Here is a 21,541-nt window from a genome sequence, read left to right on the forward strand (position 1 = left end):
TGTTAAAGTTCTGATTCTGATCAAGAAATGGAGAATAGAGGAGATAGATGTAGGGTATGGTTGGAAGGGTGAGGTGTAAAGGTAGCTTAGTAAGGTTTAATCTGCCAAACGGAGCTTACACTGCAAGCCAATTCCTGGAGAGTAATGAAGTCTGAATTCTACCAACAGATCTATTTTTATGGTAAATTTATAACTTTTGTAAAACCAATATAAAATATTCGAGACCCAAGCAAGTAGGTGTCAGAACTGGCTGTTGGCAATTGTATAGAATAATACATAAAAGATGAAATTAAAGTGAACAAACAGAATCAATTTTGCTAAGCCATTTTCCTTTTTCTGTATTAGTCTTTATGAACAGGAATTGAAATGGCATTAGTTCCGTATGATGCTTCTGTGGTATCAGGTCTGTGGAAGTTTCGTGATTCTTCAGCCACATTTAATTTTGCTGAGCACACAATCCATATTAAACAGAATTGGAAAGAACTGGGCGTGGCTGCAGTTGTGTGGGATGCTGTGAGTATATATTATTTAGTGTGTATACATTGTCCTTTTTTTTATTTACATATATTTTACTTTGCAGACTTGGAGGCAAGTGACGGTTTTATGCATGAAGCATGCTTGCAGTTGCTTAGTATGATACCCTTGAAATAATTTTCTAAACTCTTTCCCATGATAAATCAAACCATTTTTCTGAGTGTGTTCATTTGATAAATTGTAGATGGTGTGAAAAAGGTACCATGGCAAAGGTCAGAGCAACTGACCCAAAGAAACTGGGAAGGCTGCTGTTCATGAAAGAATGTACAGCAGTGTGTGTCAGAACTGTAAGACACCACCATTTGATAGATGTGGGGAGGAGTATACAACAGGGAAGAAGCATCCATCCCTGATGTAAAGATTACTGTAATATAAACTAATCTATGCAGAATTTCAGTTTCATAAAATGAGATTGTGCTGGAGATGAAGCTAAAAGTAATATCATTAAGGTAGGAAAAAAATGAATGGTCGATTGTTTTGATGACTACTTAGTCTAGAAAGGACAGAATTTAGAAGATCCAGTCTGGCTAACATGAGGACTTAGGGTATGGGTTCTTTGTCTGCATAGCTAAAATTTGCTGTGATCATTTGCTCACAATTTCATGAGTGTGAAAAAGGGAGTGTTGCAGAGCAGTATACCAGTTCCCAAATACAGGTTGGGAGTGTTGCTGGGGGTTTGAATTATATGCATAGGAATCAGATTTTTCTCAGGACATTCTTTATTTGACTGTAGTTCATTCATTCTCCAAGGGTGAGGGTTACTCCCTTAAATACCCTAGGGTGAGAACATTCTGGAGCGGTATTTGCCTAAGCAAACATTGGGGGGTTTAGTGCTCTTGTTGGCATCCCGGCAATGAGAGCACATTTTGTGTGAAAGCCTACTGCTGCTTGTTTGGTAACTAAAAATACAGCCAGACGGATCAAATGGACCCCAAGCAATGCCAAAATCCAAAATATAACGTGCAAAGTGAAGTATAATTGTAAGGAATACAAATGAACTTTAAATAAGCTTCTTTCTGTCATGCCTATATAATAACTTTCACAATCTGAACACAGCGCAATATAAACTATTCCCTCCGTTTTACAATTATAAACCCCTGAAATGGGTATTGTATTTTCCAAAAACTTCAAATCAGTGAAGGGCCCTTCTAATATAAACCTACAAATGGCACAAAACACATTTGTACATACCTTTACCTTTGTTGGACATAATCATAATAGGGGTTACCAAAATAGAATCATTTTGCAAAATTCTTTTACGATTATAATTAGTTTTGTAAATAAATTTCGGAGCATGACCTGCCACTTTTAACAAATCTCAGTTGCCTTCGATAGTTCTCCAATTATTTCTAATAATCGAAGAAATATCTTTATCTATTGTCATATCAAGGCAACATGTGACCACATAATCATGTCCTTCTTCCTTACTAGCTTTCTTATTCAAAGGTTTAACTAAAATTGGGGGGGAAATATAATTCCTTTTACTTCTAATTTCATTGGCTAAAATAGACAATAACTCTTCTTTATATCCCCTCTCTAAAACATGTGTGTAATAAATCCTAATTCTTTTTCTAAGGTCAAAATATGCCATCGTCATCCTAGAGGCTCTAATAAACTGCCTCTAGGTATGTTTTTCTTCATGAAGTATGGACGATTACTAGCATAATGCAAATAATTATTTACAAATGTCTTTTTCTATAAATCCGACTGTTAAATAATGTCGCATCCCATACAAGGGTAACATCCAAATAATTATAGTGCCTACATCACCTAAGATGAACTTCAGAAAATTTAAACTGTCATTAATTTTTTCCATAAAACTAGTAACATTATTTAAATTCCCCTCAATAACAAAAATCAAGTCTGCCACAAACCGGTAATAAAATACTATATGAAATTTATCCAGCAAAGGAAATGAGACCAAATGCGACCACCACTCTAGTATCAAATTCACATAAACTGGGGTGGCGGCAGACTTCATGGCTAATCCTCTGACTTGTTTGTACACTCTCTTGTCAAACGAAAAATTAATTGTAATTTAACATATTATCCAACAAACTACATATTAAATAAATAACATCAGTAGAGAACCCTTCTATCTTACTTAAATAACTCCTAACATAATTCACCCTTATTTCATGAGGGATACAAGTAAATAAGGAACTGATATCCACAGTAAAAATCATATTAAGTTTCTCATTAAAAACATAATTTTCTGAAAATAATCAAACTTTATCTAAAAACTCCCACGAGTCTCTAATGTAAGATTTCATTTTTTGTACTACAGGATTAAGGGTATAGTCAAACAAAGATATTCCTTCAGTAATATAATTGGGGTCTGAACAGTGGTTGAGTGGAATTTTTAATGTATTTTGGGAATCCCAAATAAATTGCCTAAAACCGGGAATTCCACATTCATAAAATTATATAGTTCTAATGTAGTAAGCCTTTCCGTTAAATATTCATACAATAACCATTGTATTTGTCTAAACTCTTATGAACTTCTGTGAAAGTCACTGAAATATAAAAATATATTCATTTTCATCAGATAACATTCTAGTAATGGACTCAGAGTTATTATGTTACATTACAGCCATCCCACTCCCTTTATCTGCTTTCATGAATCTTAAATCTTTCATACCCTTTAATTCACTTAAAGCACTTTGTTGATTGTGAGTAAGGTTAAACACTTAAACACATCTCTAAAGTCCCTCACACAAGCATCTTCAAATACTTTCAAAAGTATAAACCAATGGGTTAAAGGTAGAAGGTTTTTTAAAATGAGTAAATGATTTACCAACATTATGCAAAATCTAATTAAGATTATGCTTACGACTAAACAACTTAAAGTCCAACAAAAGTCTTTCAGGGTCGGCCCTTTTTGCAGGCACAAAACTAAAACCAAATTCCAAAACTTTCAGCTGTTCTTTGGTAAATTCTCTGTCCATTAAATTAAACAGCATAGATTTAGTACTTACTATATCGTATTTGACGAGTTGTTCTTGGTTCTGCCCTGAGTTTGTATTCATTGCACCATTCCTTTCATTTTCCCTTTCCTAGAAAATGAGGAAGAAGCTGCCGATGTACTGTCCTTTGGACTAGCCCCTAGTGAAACCCCATGTACATTCACATGATTAGGAGAAAGTAAAGGAAGCTCATCAAAACCTTCTGCTTCACTGGTGCAGACTTCTATGGCCACTATTTCTTGCCGATTCAAAACCTCATCTTCAATGATGCCATTTCCCTCTTCCACATCCAAGTCAACCACTACATCAGAGAAACAGTAAGTAATGTTTGTTTACTTAAGGTGGACCCATACTGTTTGCCATCCTGATATCCTCTTTTATCTTTAGGTAAAAACTGTAAATAAGCCATCTTGGTGTTACAGGCTACAATGTCTCTGTTAAGTTTCTTCACCTTCCGTGAAACTATTAATTTCTCCTGCCGTTCCACCAAGGATAAAGTATAGTCTAATTATTTTTTCAAAGTAGGGTCCCTTTTCAAAAACTGTTGCAAAGACTGATTGACCTTAAGTATTTCCTGCCGCAGTTCATGAATGAGCTCTCTGTTGCGATTATTTTAATAACTTTATGAAAATCTTAACCCTGTATTGTTGAAGGTAACCAGGGTTGTAAAAAAATGGATCATTTGAAGTAACACCATTCAGACATTTAAACAACTGCAACCCTTTTGGGCCAACTTTCAAATTTAAGCATCTGTCAAAATACTTAATTTCTGTGACCATAGTACGATACTTCAATTTCTTTAATTTGTTCAGCAAGTCTTTTACCTTGGTATGTATGTCAGCATCTTCAGCGTGTATCAAAGCCACCAAAAATGGATCACAAGTTATATTGAGAACACTGCTGATGTCTTTTTGTAATCATTAATGGTTGGATTCTCACCTCTGACTCCACAAGATGGTTCGAAATTGTCTATTACTATGTTCTGGTCATCTTCATCAGAACTAGCAGATGTTGCTTTTGAACTCAAACTGGTATTCACATTCTCCAATAAAACTTTAAACCTATTTTGTGTATCATTGATTGACCACAAAAGATTCAGCATAGTAGTATTTCCATTCTCTCCAGGTGTAGTATGCAGAGACATGTTGAATAAGGGGTCATTTTCCAAACCAGCCATAGGGAAGCTACCACAAAAAAACACAACTTCCCAAGCAGGACCAAGACTACAACATTTACTAAAAAAAAAATAGCCAGCCGGATCAAATGGACCCTAAGCAATTAAAATTTTGCAAAATGATTCTACCTTGGTAACCCCTAATATGATTATGTCCAACAAAGGTAAAAGGTAGATACAAATGTGTTTTTTGTGCCATTTGTAGGTTTATATTAGAAGGGCCCTTCATTGATTTGAAGGTTTTGGAGAATACAATACCCATTTCAGGGTGTTATAATTGTAAAACTGAGGGAATAGTTTATATTGTGTTATGTTCAGATTGTGAAAGTTGTTATATAGGCATAACAGAAAGAAGCGTATATAAAGTTAATTTGTGTTCCTTACAATTATAATTCACTTTGCACCTTATGTTTTGGATTTTGGAATTGCTTGGAGTCCATTTGATCTGTCTGGCTGTTTTTTTAGTAACTGTTGTAGTCTTGGTCCTGTTTGGGAAGTTATTTTTGTCCGGTGGTACCTACATTACAGAAGGGACTACCTATGCCCCTTCATCAGTTTATATGCACTCCTTTGTGTGCCTGACAAGGGCTACCATCACCTGCTTGGGTGGCCATACCCACATTTCCCCTGCACCGACCCCCCCCCACACACACACACACACACTTTTTGACACTGTTTCTGTCTCTAGGAGTTATTGGGTCAGGTGCAATGACATAGGCTATTTGGAACCCCCAACCAAGGACAGTCATATGCACAAGTCAGTAATCAAACTCTTCTCTAGTTGCCTAAGCCATAGTCAGGACTTTATTCTTCTGTTTTCCTTTTGGAATTTTCCATGTTCATATATTGTTGTAATGGATACCCATTTCACATGAGCTTGTTTTCATGTAGTTAATGGTTATACAGCTGTGGAGTCTTTACAGCTACCAAGGTTGTTTATAAAGAGTTTCAGGTGAAATTCTGGTATACACTTTGTGTTTGCAGTCAGTATTGATATGGCAAGTTGTTTTTTTTTTTTTTTTGGCAGTGTTTAGATTGTACTGTCTGTGTTTTAGTTGACTAGTAGGTTTCACTGTCTTTGTGACAAAAAACAGAAAACATTGTTACAAGTATGAAGTAGACTGGTTGCAAAGATTTATCATTATGTTTTGTAATGTCCAGTTTTGGAACAGAATGTTCATGTAACTATTTGGAAAACTTTATTTTCTCCTATTGTACTGCCCCGTCAGAGTTGATATTAATATTCAGAGTGGTATTCCACAGGGGTGTCTGGTGCTTTACTACCCTATGAAGTAATTTGTTTGTTGTTTCTCTTTCAAGACATTGATTGCATTGCGTAGGTTTGGTGTATAATAATATTGAATTGTATTTTGATGAGGCTATATTTAGAGTAGTATTTATTTGTTTGTCTTGTATACCAGATTGCTTAGCTGGCCAGTGCCCATCTGAAAGAACAGATTCCGAAGTAAGCTAACAGAGTAATTTTATACAGCTAGAACACGTACACTAGGAACATAATTGACTGGGGGTGCCTTCTGTGTGGAGTCTGCATGTCCTCCCTGTATTCATGTGGGTTTCCTCCGGGTACTCCGGTTTCCTCCCACGTTACAAATACATACATCTAGAGTGTTTCTCCCCAGGCCTCTGCTTAAAATTGGCTTCATTCCAAGTCGGACTTTCCCAGTAAATTAAATTTTAAGTAAAAAAATTAAAAAAAAAAAAAGAATATCGGGCACTTATTTGCAGCCCTTTTCATAAAAGACGATTTGTACAAGCCTTAAAGGCCAAACAGGCAAACTTATAAACACCATTTTTCTTCCTTGTATGGGATAAAGCTCCCCTTGAAGGGAGCTGTGCCTCCTACATTTCAGAAAATCTAATACAACTACCTCTGAAGTCAACAAACCTTAAAGTAAGTTGTTTAATATCAATTACATACTCATTCAGTCATCGGGGCTTAGTCTAATGGCTTTCAGAGCAGATGGTGTGTGCATGTCTTCAAAATGGATACCTTTTTTGTTCCTTTCCACCTTTAACATTAAAGCTTCCCTATGACAACCTTTCAGCTCATTTGTTTTTTTCCAGACAGTGCTATCTTTCATGATTTGTGGTGGATCAGGGGTTTTGATGTAGGGGCCTACCCGCCTCACATACGCCTAGTACATGTTATTCAGAGGGATGTGCAGTTGGTGAAGTGCTGGACTGACTCTTACTTTTGCTAGTAACTTTAACTTGTAAATGACCCTCCTTCCATACCAAGCACACTATGCATGTTTCTCTAATTTATGTTGGGGAAATTGGTATGGTACTATCTGTTTCCACCAGTCATGTGCTTCATCTGTCCCCACTGAGAGGCAAGTAGCCTTTGCTCCTTCACTCCTGTCCCTCATGCCATTTCCAGAAGATGCCTAAGACACTGATCAGACTTAGATCACCTGGATCAGAGTTAGGGCTTTATCTGTCTATGCGATCCAAGCCGGGTAAAAATTTGCTGTTATTTATACAATGTTCATTTACTGTCACGGGTATAAATTGGAATACAATTTATGTGTATTCATACATAATCAAGAAAAAGAGAAGACTGTGTATTTTGGTTTTAACACATTTAAGTAGTTAGAAAAGTTAGAAATGCCCAGATTCTGTCAAGCTTTACCATAATTTTGGTCCCATGTGTGGGGAGCGCCGAAAGATTGCTGTACTAGTTTTTGGTTACTTTTTTACAGAGTCGACCCCTGAAGCTACCTTACAGGTTATTGCATCATCATGAGGTTCATCCCTCATAAAAAGGTGAGCAGGCCATCAGCTAGCTCAGAGGATATGGTTGCCAAGTTTGAGATGTCAGCTTCTTTGAGAAAAGGAATAACCTAAAACCATTCCAGACAGATGGGTACATATGTCAAACGTCAAGAGATATACCCTTAAGAATTTTTTCTAAAAAAACAAGATTTCCCTGAGTATTAAGTGACACTGTTTGATCAGGTTTTAGCAACCCAATCACATTTGTTCCAATTTACACTTGTAGGTTGTCTTATTGTAATGTAGGCACTCTGGGACTTCTTTTTGTACAAGACTGCTGTTCACTATATTGGAGAGTTTTTCCTTTCCTCACTGTTTGATATTCTACCACATGTATGTTCTATCTAAAACTACTGTTACGGAGCTTAGGAGAATTGTGGGAGAGAAAATAAACTCTCAGCAGACAATATTATTTGAGTTATTAAAGAAGACAAAAACTACTTCAGAAGGGATAACTAGTCAGTGGGTTAAAATAACAATGGATTGTAAAAGCCTCATTAAAATAGAGAGGTAAAGGAGTTATAGGAATTATTTAGAGTAATTTACAAAGGTTAAAGTATTGCAGAATGAAGGGACTTGGACAGAACAAGAAAAGGTTCAAATTCAGAGTGCTGAAGGGAAAAATAAGGAAATATTTGGACACTGTAGGAATTCAGAAAAGTTGATGTTAAACAACTGTTTTTAATAAGGCTGGAGAGCATACACTTTCAGCTCTGTGACTTAGGGAACATGAAGGAGAAAGTAGTATACTTACTAGAGATCCTGTAGAAATGATGGAGATGTTTTGGAATTTTTTGACAATTTGTAATAAAGGAGAAAGTAGAAAAAATATATAAAAGCACTTCTAGAAATGTTTGTGGAAGAGTTAGTTATGCCAAGGTTAGTGGAAGATGGAACAATCGTATCTAAGGCAGGAAGCAACTAAATAAAAAAATGTGTATATAATCAACAGAGAAGTCTCCAGGAACAGACTGCAATTCTGTTGAAATTTGGAACTCAGGAAGGAAAAGGCAAAGATCTGGAAGAACAGTTTTTTTTAAAATGGGGGTACCACATCTTCGAAGAAAGCATTGGTGGTGCTATTACCAAAAAAGGGTAAAGACCCTTAAGACCTGGCTTTATATAGACCCAATTAAATTTCAAATCGTGATTATAAAGTGTTTTTGTCTATATTTGCTATGAGAATGGCAAAGATGTTGCCAGAATGTATAGGTGTGGACCAGTCTTGTTTTGTGGAGGGGAGGCAAATATTTGATAAAATTAATTAAATGATTATCCTGACAGAACTGGAATGTAAAAAGGTACTGCTGCTGTTAGTCAGTCTTGATGCAAAGAAAGAATTCAGTAGTCTACAGGGACTTTGAGTCAGGCAATGGTAGCATTTTTGTTCCCTAATAGCATAATATGAGTAATAATGAGGATAGAGGCAAGAATTGAGGCGGAAGAGCTCCTTTAGACAAACTGTTTAAACAGAGGAACCAAGCAGGGATGTCCTCTTCCCGCTCTGTTATTTACATTATATTTAGAGCAATTAGCAAAGAAAACGGGGGATTCACAAATTCAAGGATATAACTAGTGCAGTAATTTTAGAAAAGTTAGCCATATTTGCAGTTGGTATTATTTTATACTTTATACATCCAGAAAAGACCTTTTGATGTTGAGGCACATTTTTTGAGAAAGATTCACATCTTTTCTGGATGCATAATAAATGAAGGTGAAATGGAAGCTGTACAGATAAACTGTGTACCCATGTGTGAATTGATTCAGCCATACCTATACTTACGGCGATATGATAAGATGGAGTATTTTGATATGTGGATTAAAAATTCTGTTATGGCAGCTACGGATATGGGCAAGAGACTAAACAGAAGGTAATATAAAGCTTAAGAAACTAGAAGCTCCTGATTACGGATATAAATAGTGAGGTACAAGCAAGGAAAATGTTTTTAGTCCCTTAAGTATTTTAAACAGATGAGGCATATTTTTATCATCCAGAAGAAATGGTGGTGATGACAGTAAAAAGTTGAAGGAATTTATTTGGGAGGGGAAGAAAACAAGAGTTAATTTGGATAAACTGATTCTTACCACAGAACAAGGTAGTTTCAGATTACCTGATTTGAAGTATACTTTAAATTTATTTATTTTACATTTGTTTACCAGGAAAGTCGAACTGGGCAGTACCCATTTTCACTGGAGGTACGAGAAGAAAAGCTCTACATAGTAAGTAACAAAGTAAACAAAAAAAGTTACATGCAATAGAATTTACAAGGTAATACATTTACATGTCACAACACATAGTGTATCACATGGTGGAGGAAAAATAAAGTTGGTTATAAGCAAGGACTTTGAGAAAATTCTAGACAGGAGAGTTTTTTTTTTAAGATTGAGGCAGTGGTATTTTCTGTAAGGAGTTCCTGTAGCAAATTTCGCTATGCTATATTTCGTATGACATGTTTCGAGTTTTTCTTTGTCAGATTTTTTCTTGTTTGTGAAAATTGGTGAGGCATAAAGGAGAGTTGAAAGTAGGTGGGTCCTAGCAATGGCTTTTCTTGAACTATCTGTTGTTGTAATTTTTATTTCTATATAGGCTTCCCATTTTTTGTGGACTTTTTTAATTGTTTGTGAGATATGCAGGTCCGATCTCAATCTGTTGTCAATTATAACTCCTAGTAATTTTGTTTGGGGATTCTGGGCTATTGTATCATCCCTAGCCATAATATAGAAGTTGGGGAGAGGTTCTAAGGATCTGTTTGGCTGAAATGTCATAAGTTCAGTTTTGTTGGGGTTGAGTATGAGCTGTGAGTTTGCTAACCATGTTTCTGTTTCAGTAAAGGACTTTTGAGTTATGATTTGAAGTTGTATGGTTGGTGCTGCACATACTGTGATAGTAGAGTTGTCTGCATATTGGATTGTGGTGGCTGGGGTGGGGGGTGGGAGTACTAAGGTCATTGGTAAAGATACTAAAAAAGAATGAACCCCTGTGGAACACCTAGAGTGACTGGGAGAAGAGGAAAGAGATCTTGTAGCCACTTTACAACCTGCTGATGACCTGTTAGATAACTCCAATGCCCTCAAATGGTTCCAAAGTTAAGTTTTAGGTTTGAGAGAACAGCTTTTAGTTTATAGTGATCAGTATTGAAAGCCTTTGACGTGCCTATAAAGAAGCTACTATTTTTCCTTCAGATCTGTATTAGTTTACGGTGTTGGTGAAGCTAAGGAGAGCAGAAGTGGTGCTATGATGTGGTCTAAAGCTGTGTTGGGATTTAGCTAGAAGATTGTTTTGAGGTATGGTATTGTAGAAGTTAGCAATGTATACACCTTTCCAGGATTTTAGATAGTGGGGATAAGATGGTTATTGGTCTGTAGTTTGAGAGTTCTGTTGATTTTCCACCTTTATGTAGTGGTATTTTGTGTGAGGTTTTCCAGATGATGGCGACATACTGTTCGGAAATGGACCAGTTAATTAATATTGATAGGCAAAGGCTTCAGCTGCTATTTTTAGGAATTCAGATGGTAGGTTGTCCGCTGCTATAGTAGTTGGTTTGAGTTTTTTGAGTAGTTTTGGTGGGAATTGGTTGGAAAGAGCCTCTTTCCTATTGGTTGGGATAGATGTAGGTTTTTGTTTGTTTTTGGTCAGGGATATAGGATACTTTCAGTAAAATATTTATTGAATTGTTCAGCTATGTTACTGGAGTTGTTAGGTATATTAGGAGAAGAGGTAGAGGCTTGAACTGGTTGTAGGATGTTTTTTATTGTGTTCCAAAATTGTTTTGGATTCCTATGGTGCTTTAGTTGGATATTGGTGTAATAGTTCTTTTTATCTAGTTTGATGTGGTATTTAGCCTTATTTCTCAGTTGTTGATGAGCTAAATGATTAGAATGGGTTTTGTTGGCATGCCATACAGTCCATGCTTTATCCCTAGGTTTGAGTAGAGTATTTGTTTCGTGAGTAAGCCAAGGGGTATAGATAGGCTTTACACAGTTTTGGGTGGTGTCATTGTGTTAGGAGTATTGAGAAAAAGCGGTGTTAAAATATTGTACAACAGCATCTAGAGATGGGTTTCTGAGTGGAGTCCAACGGATTTTCTTTAGGGTGTCAATGAGGGCTTGGGGGTCAAAGTGTTTTTTATTGCAGATTTGGTGGTACATGGAGAATTTTGGTGGGGTTGGTATGTTACCTGAGTAGGTAGGTGGGTGTATGATCACTGTGACTGTCTGGTAGACAGCATTTTGATAGTTTAATGGTTTATTAATCAGGGTCCAGTCAAGGATTGACTATTATTTAATCTATTCTAGTAGGGGATTGGATAATTTGTGAAAAGCCATAGAGGTTAATATAATTGCTTGGGTTATTCCAATTGCATGCTAACCAGTCAGTATTGAAGTCTGCCATGATGATAGTTTCATACCAGATGTCATTTGAGATGACTTGGATGTCCTCAGTCATAGAGGCATTGTCCTCTGGGATGATCTAGATGGCTATTGTGTCTGTGTTTGTTGGGATTGATTTGTAATTTAGTAGGCAGTATTTCGGCATTATTTGTGTTAGTCGTGGTAAGATTTAGAGGTTTTATATTAAGACTGTTTGTTTTTAAATAATATAGCAACCCCTCCACCTATTTTCTCTTTTCTATCTACCCTAAGTATATTATAACCAGGAGGAGTGATCTTATTTTCTATAATGGGAGGTTTTAACCATGTCTCTGTTAGTATGATTATATCAGGAGAGGAAATGGAGAGGGTAGCATGGAGGTCAGGAAAATCTTATTGACAATGCTTCTAATGTTTGTTTAAAATTACTAGATCAGTAGCTTTGACGCAGGTTAAAATTATTTTGAAGGTCAGTAGGGGTTGAGGCGGAGCAGGTAGTACCCAGATTTGTTTATATATCTCCACATGGATTTAGTTTATTAACAGTGTTATTCTATGTAGTAGTTTAGAGACTTGTTTATGATGTCTGAATGAAATATTAAGCGTATGTTTGTGTGGTGGAATTGAGAGTAGCATGGTCGGACAGAGTGGTTTTGAAGATGTTTGAAGATGTTTTGAAATGAGGTGTTTCAGTATGGTCTGGTTTGTTGTGGTTTTGTAGTTAGATTGTAAAAGGGGTAGGTGAGTATGATATGTTAGTCGAGCAGCTGTTGTGGGAGCTAGGAGTAGTATGCTGTATTGTCTCAGCATTTTGGTGAAAGATTTGTTTGGGGCTTGGAGAAACTAAGCTCTTAATGTGTAGTCATGGGTTAGTATATGGTATAATTAAGAACACCAATACCACGACAGGAATGACCAGGACCAGTCGATGTAAAACCTTCTTTATTTGCGTTAAAATCAGCCAATACGGCCCTATAGCACCACCGATAATCCAACAATTGATGCAGCCAGAACGGCCCAAAGCCACCACAGATGATTCAAAAGTTGAGCGCGCTTTCCCTTTGCCCAATGCAAAGCTTCATCAGAACAAACTATTCCAAGTAAATCAGTGAATATATAACTTCCTGTTCAGTTAATCAATTAAATCATTGCAATACCATTATGTTGTTCATATTCATATGCTATACTTATGCAAAAAATGTAGAAATGTGATATTTAAGAAAAGTTTAAAACCAAAATATATAAATAGCAAGACATTTAAAATGCTCGCGGAATGTTGTAAAAACGGTTCGCTGAACTAAAAACAGTTCGTTCATGTATAACCTGATTTGCATAACCATTAAAATTATCAAATAAATATGAATATCAAAATTAACAGCCTGAACCTGTATCAACAGTGATCTACATATAAACAATCAACAGATAAATAAAAAATCACTACCTATTCAATAGTTAATATACAATGTATAAACCATAAACCAAGTAGAATCATGAAAAAAGAAAAAATAATAATTCAACATGTCTATAAATAATTGTGCATCATGTAAAAATTTAACAATATTCAAACACACTTTGTTGAATAATATGTTATAACTTAGCCTGCCTCAATTTCAAAACGCTATTAATGCTAATATTATCGTTAAGACCTGGGGGCTTGCTGGCATCAGTTTTAAGCTGCCAAAAGAGTTCACGGAACTCAATTCTTGATTCCCAGTTGCCCCCCCTTGGATCAATGCTGATTTGTTCAATCACAGCAAATTTTATATTCATGTTCTTACAAAATAAAGAATGTTTGTAAAAAGCATTAGATTCCTTTTGTTTATCAATTTCGTAAATATGCTCGTAAATTCTTTTCCTAAGAGTACGTGTTGATTTCCCAATGTAAAAACTATTGCAACCTATGCAAATACCAATATAAACAATTCCTTTTGTGGCACAATTAAAATATTTTGAAGCTATAATTTTAATTCTTCTAGAAGGAATCCAAATTTCCCATTGTAGTATATACTCACATTGTCTACACATCCCGCATTTATAAGTCCCTTTTTGGAATTAACTTTACATTACATTACAACATTCCGCGAGCATTTTAAATGTCTTGCTATTTATATATTTTGGTTTTAAACCTTTCTTAAATATCACATTTCTACATTTTTTTTGCATAAGTATAGCATATGGAATATGAACAACATAATGGTATTGCAATGATTTAATTCATTAATTGAACAGGAAGTTATATATTCACTGATTTACTTGGAATTGTTTGTTCTGATGAAGCTTTGCATTGGGCAAAGGGAAAGCGCGCTCAACTTTTGAATTATCTGTGGTGGCTTTGGACTGTTCTGGCTGCATCAATTGTTGGATTATCTGTGGTGCTATAGGGCCGTATTGGCTGATTTTAACGCAAATAAAGAAGGTTTTACATCGACTGGTCTTGGTCATTCTTGTTGTGGTATTGGTGTTCTTGGTTTCAGAAACATTTTTTGGATTTTTGTGGTTTTGGCATCCATGGTGGAATGGGCGGAACCAGACGTGTTTGTGGATACACCTACAGCCTTGAAGGAGGCTGTTCCGGAGGATAGCACACCTGTAACTAGGAAAGAGTTCCCGCAGGTGATTGTGCTACTCTCGCAACTGGTAGAAAATATTTCGCTACGTCGGAGCGAACTACCGGGTAACCAAAATCTGTTTAAAGAACAATGTGAGAGGAGACTAGGGCTTGCACCTTCTAGGACAGAAACAACTCATGGAGGGGAAGGTCGCAGTAGCCCTTTGCAACAATAATAAGAAACAACAGAGACCATTAAACAAAAATGATAATACATTTGCGTTCCCTTGTAGGGACAGAGTCAACACAGGTACTGTGGACTTCAATTTTAATGCCTGGTCTCACAGGCGGTTCAATTGTAATGAAATGGACTTCAATAATGTGACTGTGTCTTTTGATGAAACTTTCAAGAAATGTAAAGACAAACTATATTCGTTAAAAACGAACCAGTTAGAAATAGATTATTTGAATGAATGTATTTCAACAGAAAGGGTACCAAAGGGGCTTAGATTATTTAAATACCCCAACAATGTTAAACACAACTCAGTTTTATACAATCAGCTTACAGAGTTGTTTAACAGAACTGGTATTGAGATGTTGAAATGTATGGTAAAAGATTATGAATCACAAAATTAAGTCTTGTTAAATGAAACCAATGAATTGCATAATCAAATTTTTGAATTGAATAAGGAATGTTTTGATAAAAAATATGATAATTTATTTAATGAAATTGACAATTATTGTGACAATGATTTTTAGAAAAATGAAAAAACTAGATGGTGATTTAAATGATTATCGTAATGGTAAAGCATATCCAGTGTTCAACAATTCCAAGGAATTTAAAAGGATGGTAGCTGACAATAACAAAGTAGGGGAACAAAATTATCATTTGAATGAACAAAATGTATTCCCTTTAGAAGAGGACACAGTGAGAAGGAGCGAAAGAATTGCAGAGAAGCAGAGGAAACATTCATACCAGAACTCTCATTTTCACAGGGGAGGGGGGGGGCGGATATCAGGGGAGGGCTCGAGTTTATTAGTTCCTGATGAATTCTCTCCCTCACCCCCTCCTTACATGGGTGTGGTAGATGTAGGCACTGATTTAGAAATGGACAATACTATCATCTACAGAAAGGACAACTTTATGATATACAACTTCACAGATTTGGTAGTGAATGACACCTTTTTTAAATTATTTACAAAAGGTTTGCATTTTGTGCCTACTAGGACAGGCTCCTTGGTCGATACCTTAACTGACATCAAGTTATTTATTACAGTTAAATCTGCAAGTTTATTTTAAAGGTCACCATTGTTTACATAATGATTTGCATAGGAGAAGCACTTTTAATCCACCCACTAATGCTTCTTTAAAATTATCTGAAGAGTTGGTCGAGAAAGAAGTGAGGCAAATTAAGTATTATGAAAATCTTGAGATTGAGAACTGGACAGAAGAAGAAAAAGCACTTGTGAGAAAATTAAGGGATGAAAAAGTTAGAGTGATGAGGCCCGATAAAGGTGGTGGTGTCGTTTTGATGTACAATGACGTGTACGACACCTATTTATTTGACGTGTTACAGAACACAGATCAATACTCACTAGTGTCACGAAACAAAATTAATATTGCCCATTCTAAAATTAAATATTATTTAACTGACCATCTACTTCAGGGAAGCATAAATGAAAAATTGTATAATTTCTTACAAGTTGAAAATCCAAGACTTCCAATTTTATTTGGTATTCCAAAGGTGCATAAAGGTATTGACACACTCAAATTCAGACCTATCGTAGCAGGGGCCGGCAGTATCACCGAACCCCTGGCTGTGTTTGTGGATACTCAGTTGAAGCAGTTCATCACGTCAGTACCCCATATCACAAAAAATTCATGGCATTTTTTAAGAGGAATCACTAATGATAAATATGATGTAGATACTGGTTTAGTCACCATAGATGTGATTGAACTATTTCCTAGCATTCCACATAACACAGGTTTAGAATGGTTTCGAGAAATTCTGTGTTCTGATTCGGGCTTAAGTAAGAACATAATTAAATATTAGATTTTATGGAGACTGCTCTGAAAAATAATTTTGTGTATTTTAACGGTGACTATTATCAACAAAAGAAGGGCGTGGCTATGGGGGCAGCTTGTGCCCCCATTTATGCAAATTGTGTGTTGTACTGTTGGGAACGTAGGTTTATTTTTAATACTGATTGGTATAAATGGATTTCTTTTTATACTAGTTTCCTCGATGGTATTTGTATTTTGTGGAAGGGGTCTAGAGATTTATTTTTAGAATTTTTTGATTACTTGAATAATTGCACAGACTTCTTGAAATTTACTTATACCTTTAATGAATTGAGTATTAATTATTTGGATGTCACTTTATATAAAGATTTAATCGGTAATTGTTTTCAATCGAAAATTTATAGAAAACCTACCTTCTCCAACAGTTACTTGCAACTTGAAAGTGGACACCCCTTCTACCAGAAAAAGGTATTGTCAAGGGCCAGTTAAGAGCTTCAAGAATGACTACTGAGGATGGGGTATTTTTTGAAGAAATTAAATATATTCGTTCGCTTTTTGAAGAAAGAGGCTACCCGAAGCCCTTAATTGATAGGTTAATGAAAGAGGTAGTGGACAACAGGGACAACAAGTTCTTTCCCCTTCTTGGAGTAAAGACCAGCAACACAAATCCAGAGGGTAAAAAGGAAGACAAAGTTGATCAAACTTTAATACACACATTTTCGACTACATCTGGTATAGTTGAAGAGATTATCAGGAAATACTGGCCTTTACTTAAAATAAACAATGACATTGGGAAATATATCTCCCCTCAACCATCTTTTATTAGAAGGAAGGGTATGAATTTAAAAGATGTATTTGAGAGGAAGGAGATGGAGAAGATGTGTAATGTTAATTCCAAAAAGGGCACTTATAAATGCGGGATGTGTAGACAATGTGAGTATATACTACAACAACGGCAAATTTGGATTCCTTCTAGAAGAATTAAACTTATAGCTTCAAAATATTTTAATTGTGGCACAAAAGGAATTGTTTATATTGGTATTTGCATAGGTTCTGGAGAACATTTGTGTCAGTGGGTGATTCAGTGTCCGCTCCTAATTTGCAATCATCTGCAAATTTAGTCAGAGGCCACTGACATTGGTCTTTACTTCAGAGAAGTAAATGCCAAAAAGGATCGGTGCCAGGACTGATCCCTGAGGGACTCCGCTTGTGACTGGCCCTTTTGTAGAGGTGGACTCCCATTTCTAAATTCCTGGGTCCTGTTAGCCAGCTGGCTATTCACTGTGTGACATAAGGTTTTGTACCTAACCTCTTGCGTTTGTCAACAATGCCTGAGTGGGGTATTGTGTCATATGTCTTGGCCAGGTCAAGGTAGGCAGAGTGAACCATTTGCCTTCATCCATTGCTTTGGTGACCTTCTTAAAGAAGTTCACCAGGTTGAGTAGGCATGATCTGCTCTTGAAGAAATCAAACTGGATTGGATCCAGTGTCTGGAAGTTTTCTGTGTCATTATTGATCATTTCCATGATAATGCTTTCCAAGGCTTTGCATATGAGACCAGTGAGACTTGTGTTTTTTATAGATAGCCCACCTTTGTGCAGAGGAATGACTGTTGCTGTTTTCCACTCATGAAGCCTGTTTGGAGGCAATAGTTAAGTAGCAATTTCAAAGGGCCTGATAGCTCATGTTTCATGCTATTTAGAAGGCATGCTGAGATATTGTCTGGGCCCATCGATGCAGTGTTTGCGGCCTTAGAGCATTAAGGACCTGTTCCTAGTGATAGCAGGGGGAGTTATATTTGATGGCATTTCCAGAGGGAAGGTTAAGGGGGGGGGGGGGCAAGGTTGGAGCTGAATTTGTTGGCCATTAGGTTCTGGCTCAGTACAAGTGGCTCCACTTGTAATGAGCCCTGCACACAATTGTGTATTGCCTTTGAGGTTGCAGACATAGCTAAGGAATACCTTGTGGTTGTCCTTGGCTTGGGAGGCCAAATTTACCTTGGATTTGTTTTTGATAGACATTTTCTTCTCTTGAGTTGTTTGTGTAGTTTGAGAGTGCTTTTATCCTGCTGGGTGCTGCACCTCCTAGTTGTTGCCATGATTTTTTTCCTTCTGTTACATATCCTATCCTATTGATGTTGTGTTTCCACCAAGGTGGCTTGTTTTTTGATTTGGTTCTGTACTTCCTGGTAGTTAAATCTGCCGCTATGCAGCTATTAATATACTGTACTTGTACAAGTCTGTGTAGCCAGCAGTGTTCTCAGGGTTTATGGGAGCTGGAAATTTTGCCAGGTTATCACTTAATAGTAGGAAGTTAGCCTTTGAGTAGTTCCTGACTATTCCGGGGTTAGCTGGGGCTCCAGGATTATTTCCGTTTCAAAGGAGACCATTTTGTGGTCTGAGCTTACCAGAGATGATGTTACACTAGGGGGATGTGCAGCACTGTCCCATATTAGTGAGGACAAGATCCAGTATAGTTGTACCCCTGGTTGGTGTATTGACAATATGGACCAGTGAGTTTGTGTTTACAAAATCCAGGAATCTCTGTGCCTGTGTATTTGGTGTTGTTTATGATTCCTAGTTAATAGTAGGGTAATTGAAGTCACCTCATGAATATGGTATTGGATTGGATGGTGATTGTTTCCAATGTATTTAAATACATGGTATGGGTTTCCTGTGTTCTAGAGCAGGACCTACAAGCTTGCACAAGAGTGGTATTGGATTTTACCTATGGTGATTTGAATGTGGAGAAGCTCAAGTGCATTGTCCTATCTGACCAGACTTGAGGTATATTTATTTCCAATGTAAATAGAAACACCTCCACCTTTAGTACCTGTCTGTGTACTAGATGGTCCAAATGTTTGGAAGACATTATAACTTTGCACTGTTGGTGTACTTTCTGCGGATTTAAACCATGTCTCAGTGACCGCACGGATATCAGTTTTCTCTAGGGTGAAGAGCACTTCCAGGGAGTTGAGTTTTTTTGTTTAGACTCCTAGCATTGAGCAGCAATACCTTTAGATTTTTTTATTTTGATTTGAATGTCAGAAGTACTTTCAATTTGGCATTGCCTAAAAAGGCACTATGGAGAAGGACAGTGTTTTAGTTAATATTCGAAGGCCTAGCAGGGGGAGGTGCAGAACATCCCTGGCAAAATAACGTGGTCTGACAAGTTTTGCACCCCCTTAGAATGACACCAGAAACTAAGCCAGTTATTAAAGTCAGTTATCTTTTGTTCATAATGTGGCATCTTCCTTGTTATGGATTTTTTTTCTCATTTATCTTGTAGCCCCTAAGCCTATTGTATCTGTACAGTACATCAAATCAAAGACATTTTCTAACTCTGTTTAATTTCTCCAAGTCTTTTGTGTTTGTAATACCATGATGGGAATGGACCCCATTCCTAAGTCAAAGTATGATTTAAAGTTCATGAAATTAGTATTATTCCTATCTTTGATATTAGCTAAAAATTTTTCATCGCTACACCTGCAGTGTGCTCAGAACTGATGACTCCTGCAATTCATACGGAGTTGCAATTCATACGGAGTTGCATTCATCGGTAGCGTATCTAAATAAAACTGTATAAGACCCATTGCTCCCACTACTATTGAAACTGTCTGGGTATTCTTCCACACTGCCCTCTTTTCTGCCTGCAGATCCTGGTATTTTATGACTTTGTGTGGTTCTGTTCGTAAGACACTGTAGTCACTGAGTGTAGCAATTTCGATGATCAATACTACTTTTGTCTTCTTTTCTTGAACTACTCCATGTGGTTTTCTTGTATTTGTTTCTTGAACTGTTGGTAAGGGGTGATCCTGTGTGATGTAAACTTCATCATTCTTTATAATGCTTTGTGCTTCTTAGCTATTTCATTATTACAATGTTTGTACAATCCCCAGTGCAACAGTCTTGTCACTTTATTATGCCTTTCAGTATACAGGCAGTCTGCCATTAGTGCATCACACCCAGTAGCAAGATATGTGACTGTTTCCAGTTCTTTTTCTGTTTTTACTGAACCTGCATTTGTCTGCATCTCCTACATGCTCAGTGGACTTTGTATCCTGGCCCATTAATATTAACCTTTTCATCTTTTGGTTTAAATTCCCCTTTTTTTAACCATTCCTGCATCAGATCCTGATCATCATGACGTTGTTCCAAGAGTTTTCTGTACTTGCAGCTATATTTATGCTTTTTCCACATTTCTTGCCTTCTTATCTGATCCTTCAGCATGTATTATTTTGTTATTTTTGCAAATTCAATTGCTGCCTGATTTTTGTCTACTTCTGGTTTGGTTTCCATTCTTGCTCGACACTGATTTGCTTCTGGTAAACTAAACAGGAAATTGGCTTAGATTTGCTCTTCATGATTCAAAACTTTCATTATGCTTGCATCTGGTGAAGTAATCGGATTATGTATGCAGTCCTACAATTGCAGATCTGTACATGTAATAGGTTTTGAGGAGGCCAATACCTTTGTCAGAACGAGGAATATATAATGTTGATATACACTGATTTATTTATATATATATCATTTGATAAGCATGAAGCATTTTTTTATATATCATTTGATAAGCATGAAGCACTATTCTCTTGCACCATAGCCAAATTATGGAACACCCTTCCACCCACAATTACCTCCATACCATCATGCACCCACTTCAAAACTTTACTAAAAGCGCACCTAAAAACATGCTGGCTATGCCCTTGCAACTCCCACTCTAATATCACCCACCCCATCCAACCACTGCCTTTCTTTTCCACTCCACTAACTACCTTGATTATAGCAAACTCAGATGCTCATAAGCCTAGTACTTATTATACAGCAGGAACTTCTTATTGTAACATTTGTTAATGTCTGTTATGTACTTCACAGATAAAGATTCTAGTTGTCTGCTGATGTACTATGTTCTTCATCTGTAAATATGTTGTAAGTAATTGCTATGTTAAATTGTTAATCGCTATGTAATCCAATGTAACTACTGTCTGTTTATTTTAACTGTGGAGCTTTTCTCCCCGGGCCTCCGCTGAAAATGGACCTACGTCCACGTTGGACACTCCCGGTCAACAAATGTAAATAAATAACATTTGTTTTCCTGCCCAGCTGATCCAGTAGCTTTCGGGGCCAGGCAGT

At 36.6% G+C, this 21,541-nt stretch overlaps 1 protein-coding gene across 3 annotated transcripts in view; it reads left to right on the plus strand.

Moving 5' to 3' along the window:
* The window catches only part of METTL21A (methyltransferase 21A, HSPA lysine), a 155,594-nt gene that overhangs the window by 60,795 nt on the left and 73,258 nt on the right, over positions 1 to 21,541 (plus strand). For all 3 annotated transcript variants that reach the window (XM_044060539.1, XR_006363433.1, XR_006363432.1), the window contains exon 2: positions 346 to 513. In XM_044060539.1, the coding sequence (XP_043916474.1) occupies positions 367 to 513 (147 nt within the window). In that variant the 5' untranslated portion in view covers positions 346 to 366. The remainder of the gene's footprint in view (positions 1 to 345; positions 514 to 21,541) is intronic.

This window comes from Protopterus annectens, chromosome 2.part0 (assembly GCF_019279795.1).
Source record: "Protopterus annectens isolate FY-2018-M chromosome 2.part0, PAN1.0, whole genome shotgun sequence".
NCBI lineage: Eukaryota > Metazoa > Chordata > Ceratodontiformes > Protopteridae > Protopterus > Protopterus annectens.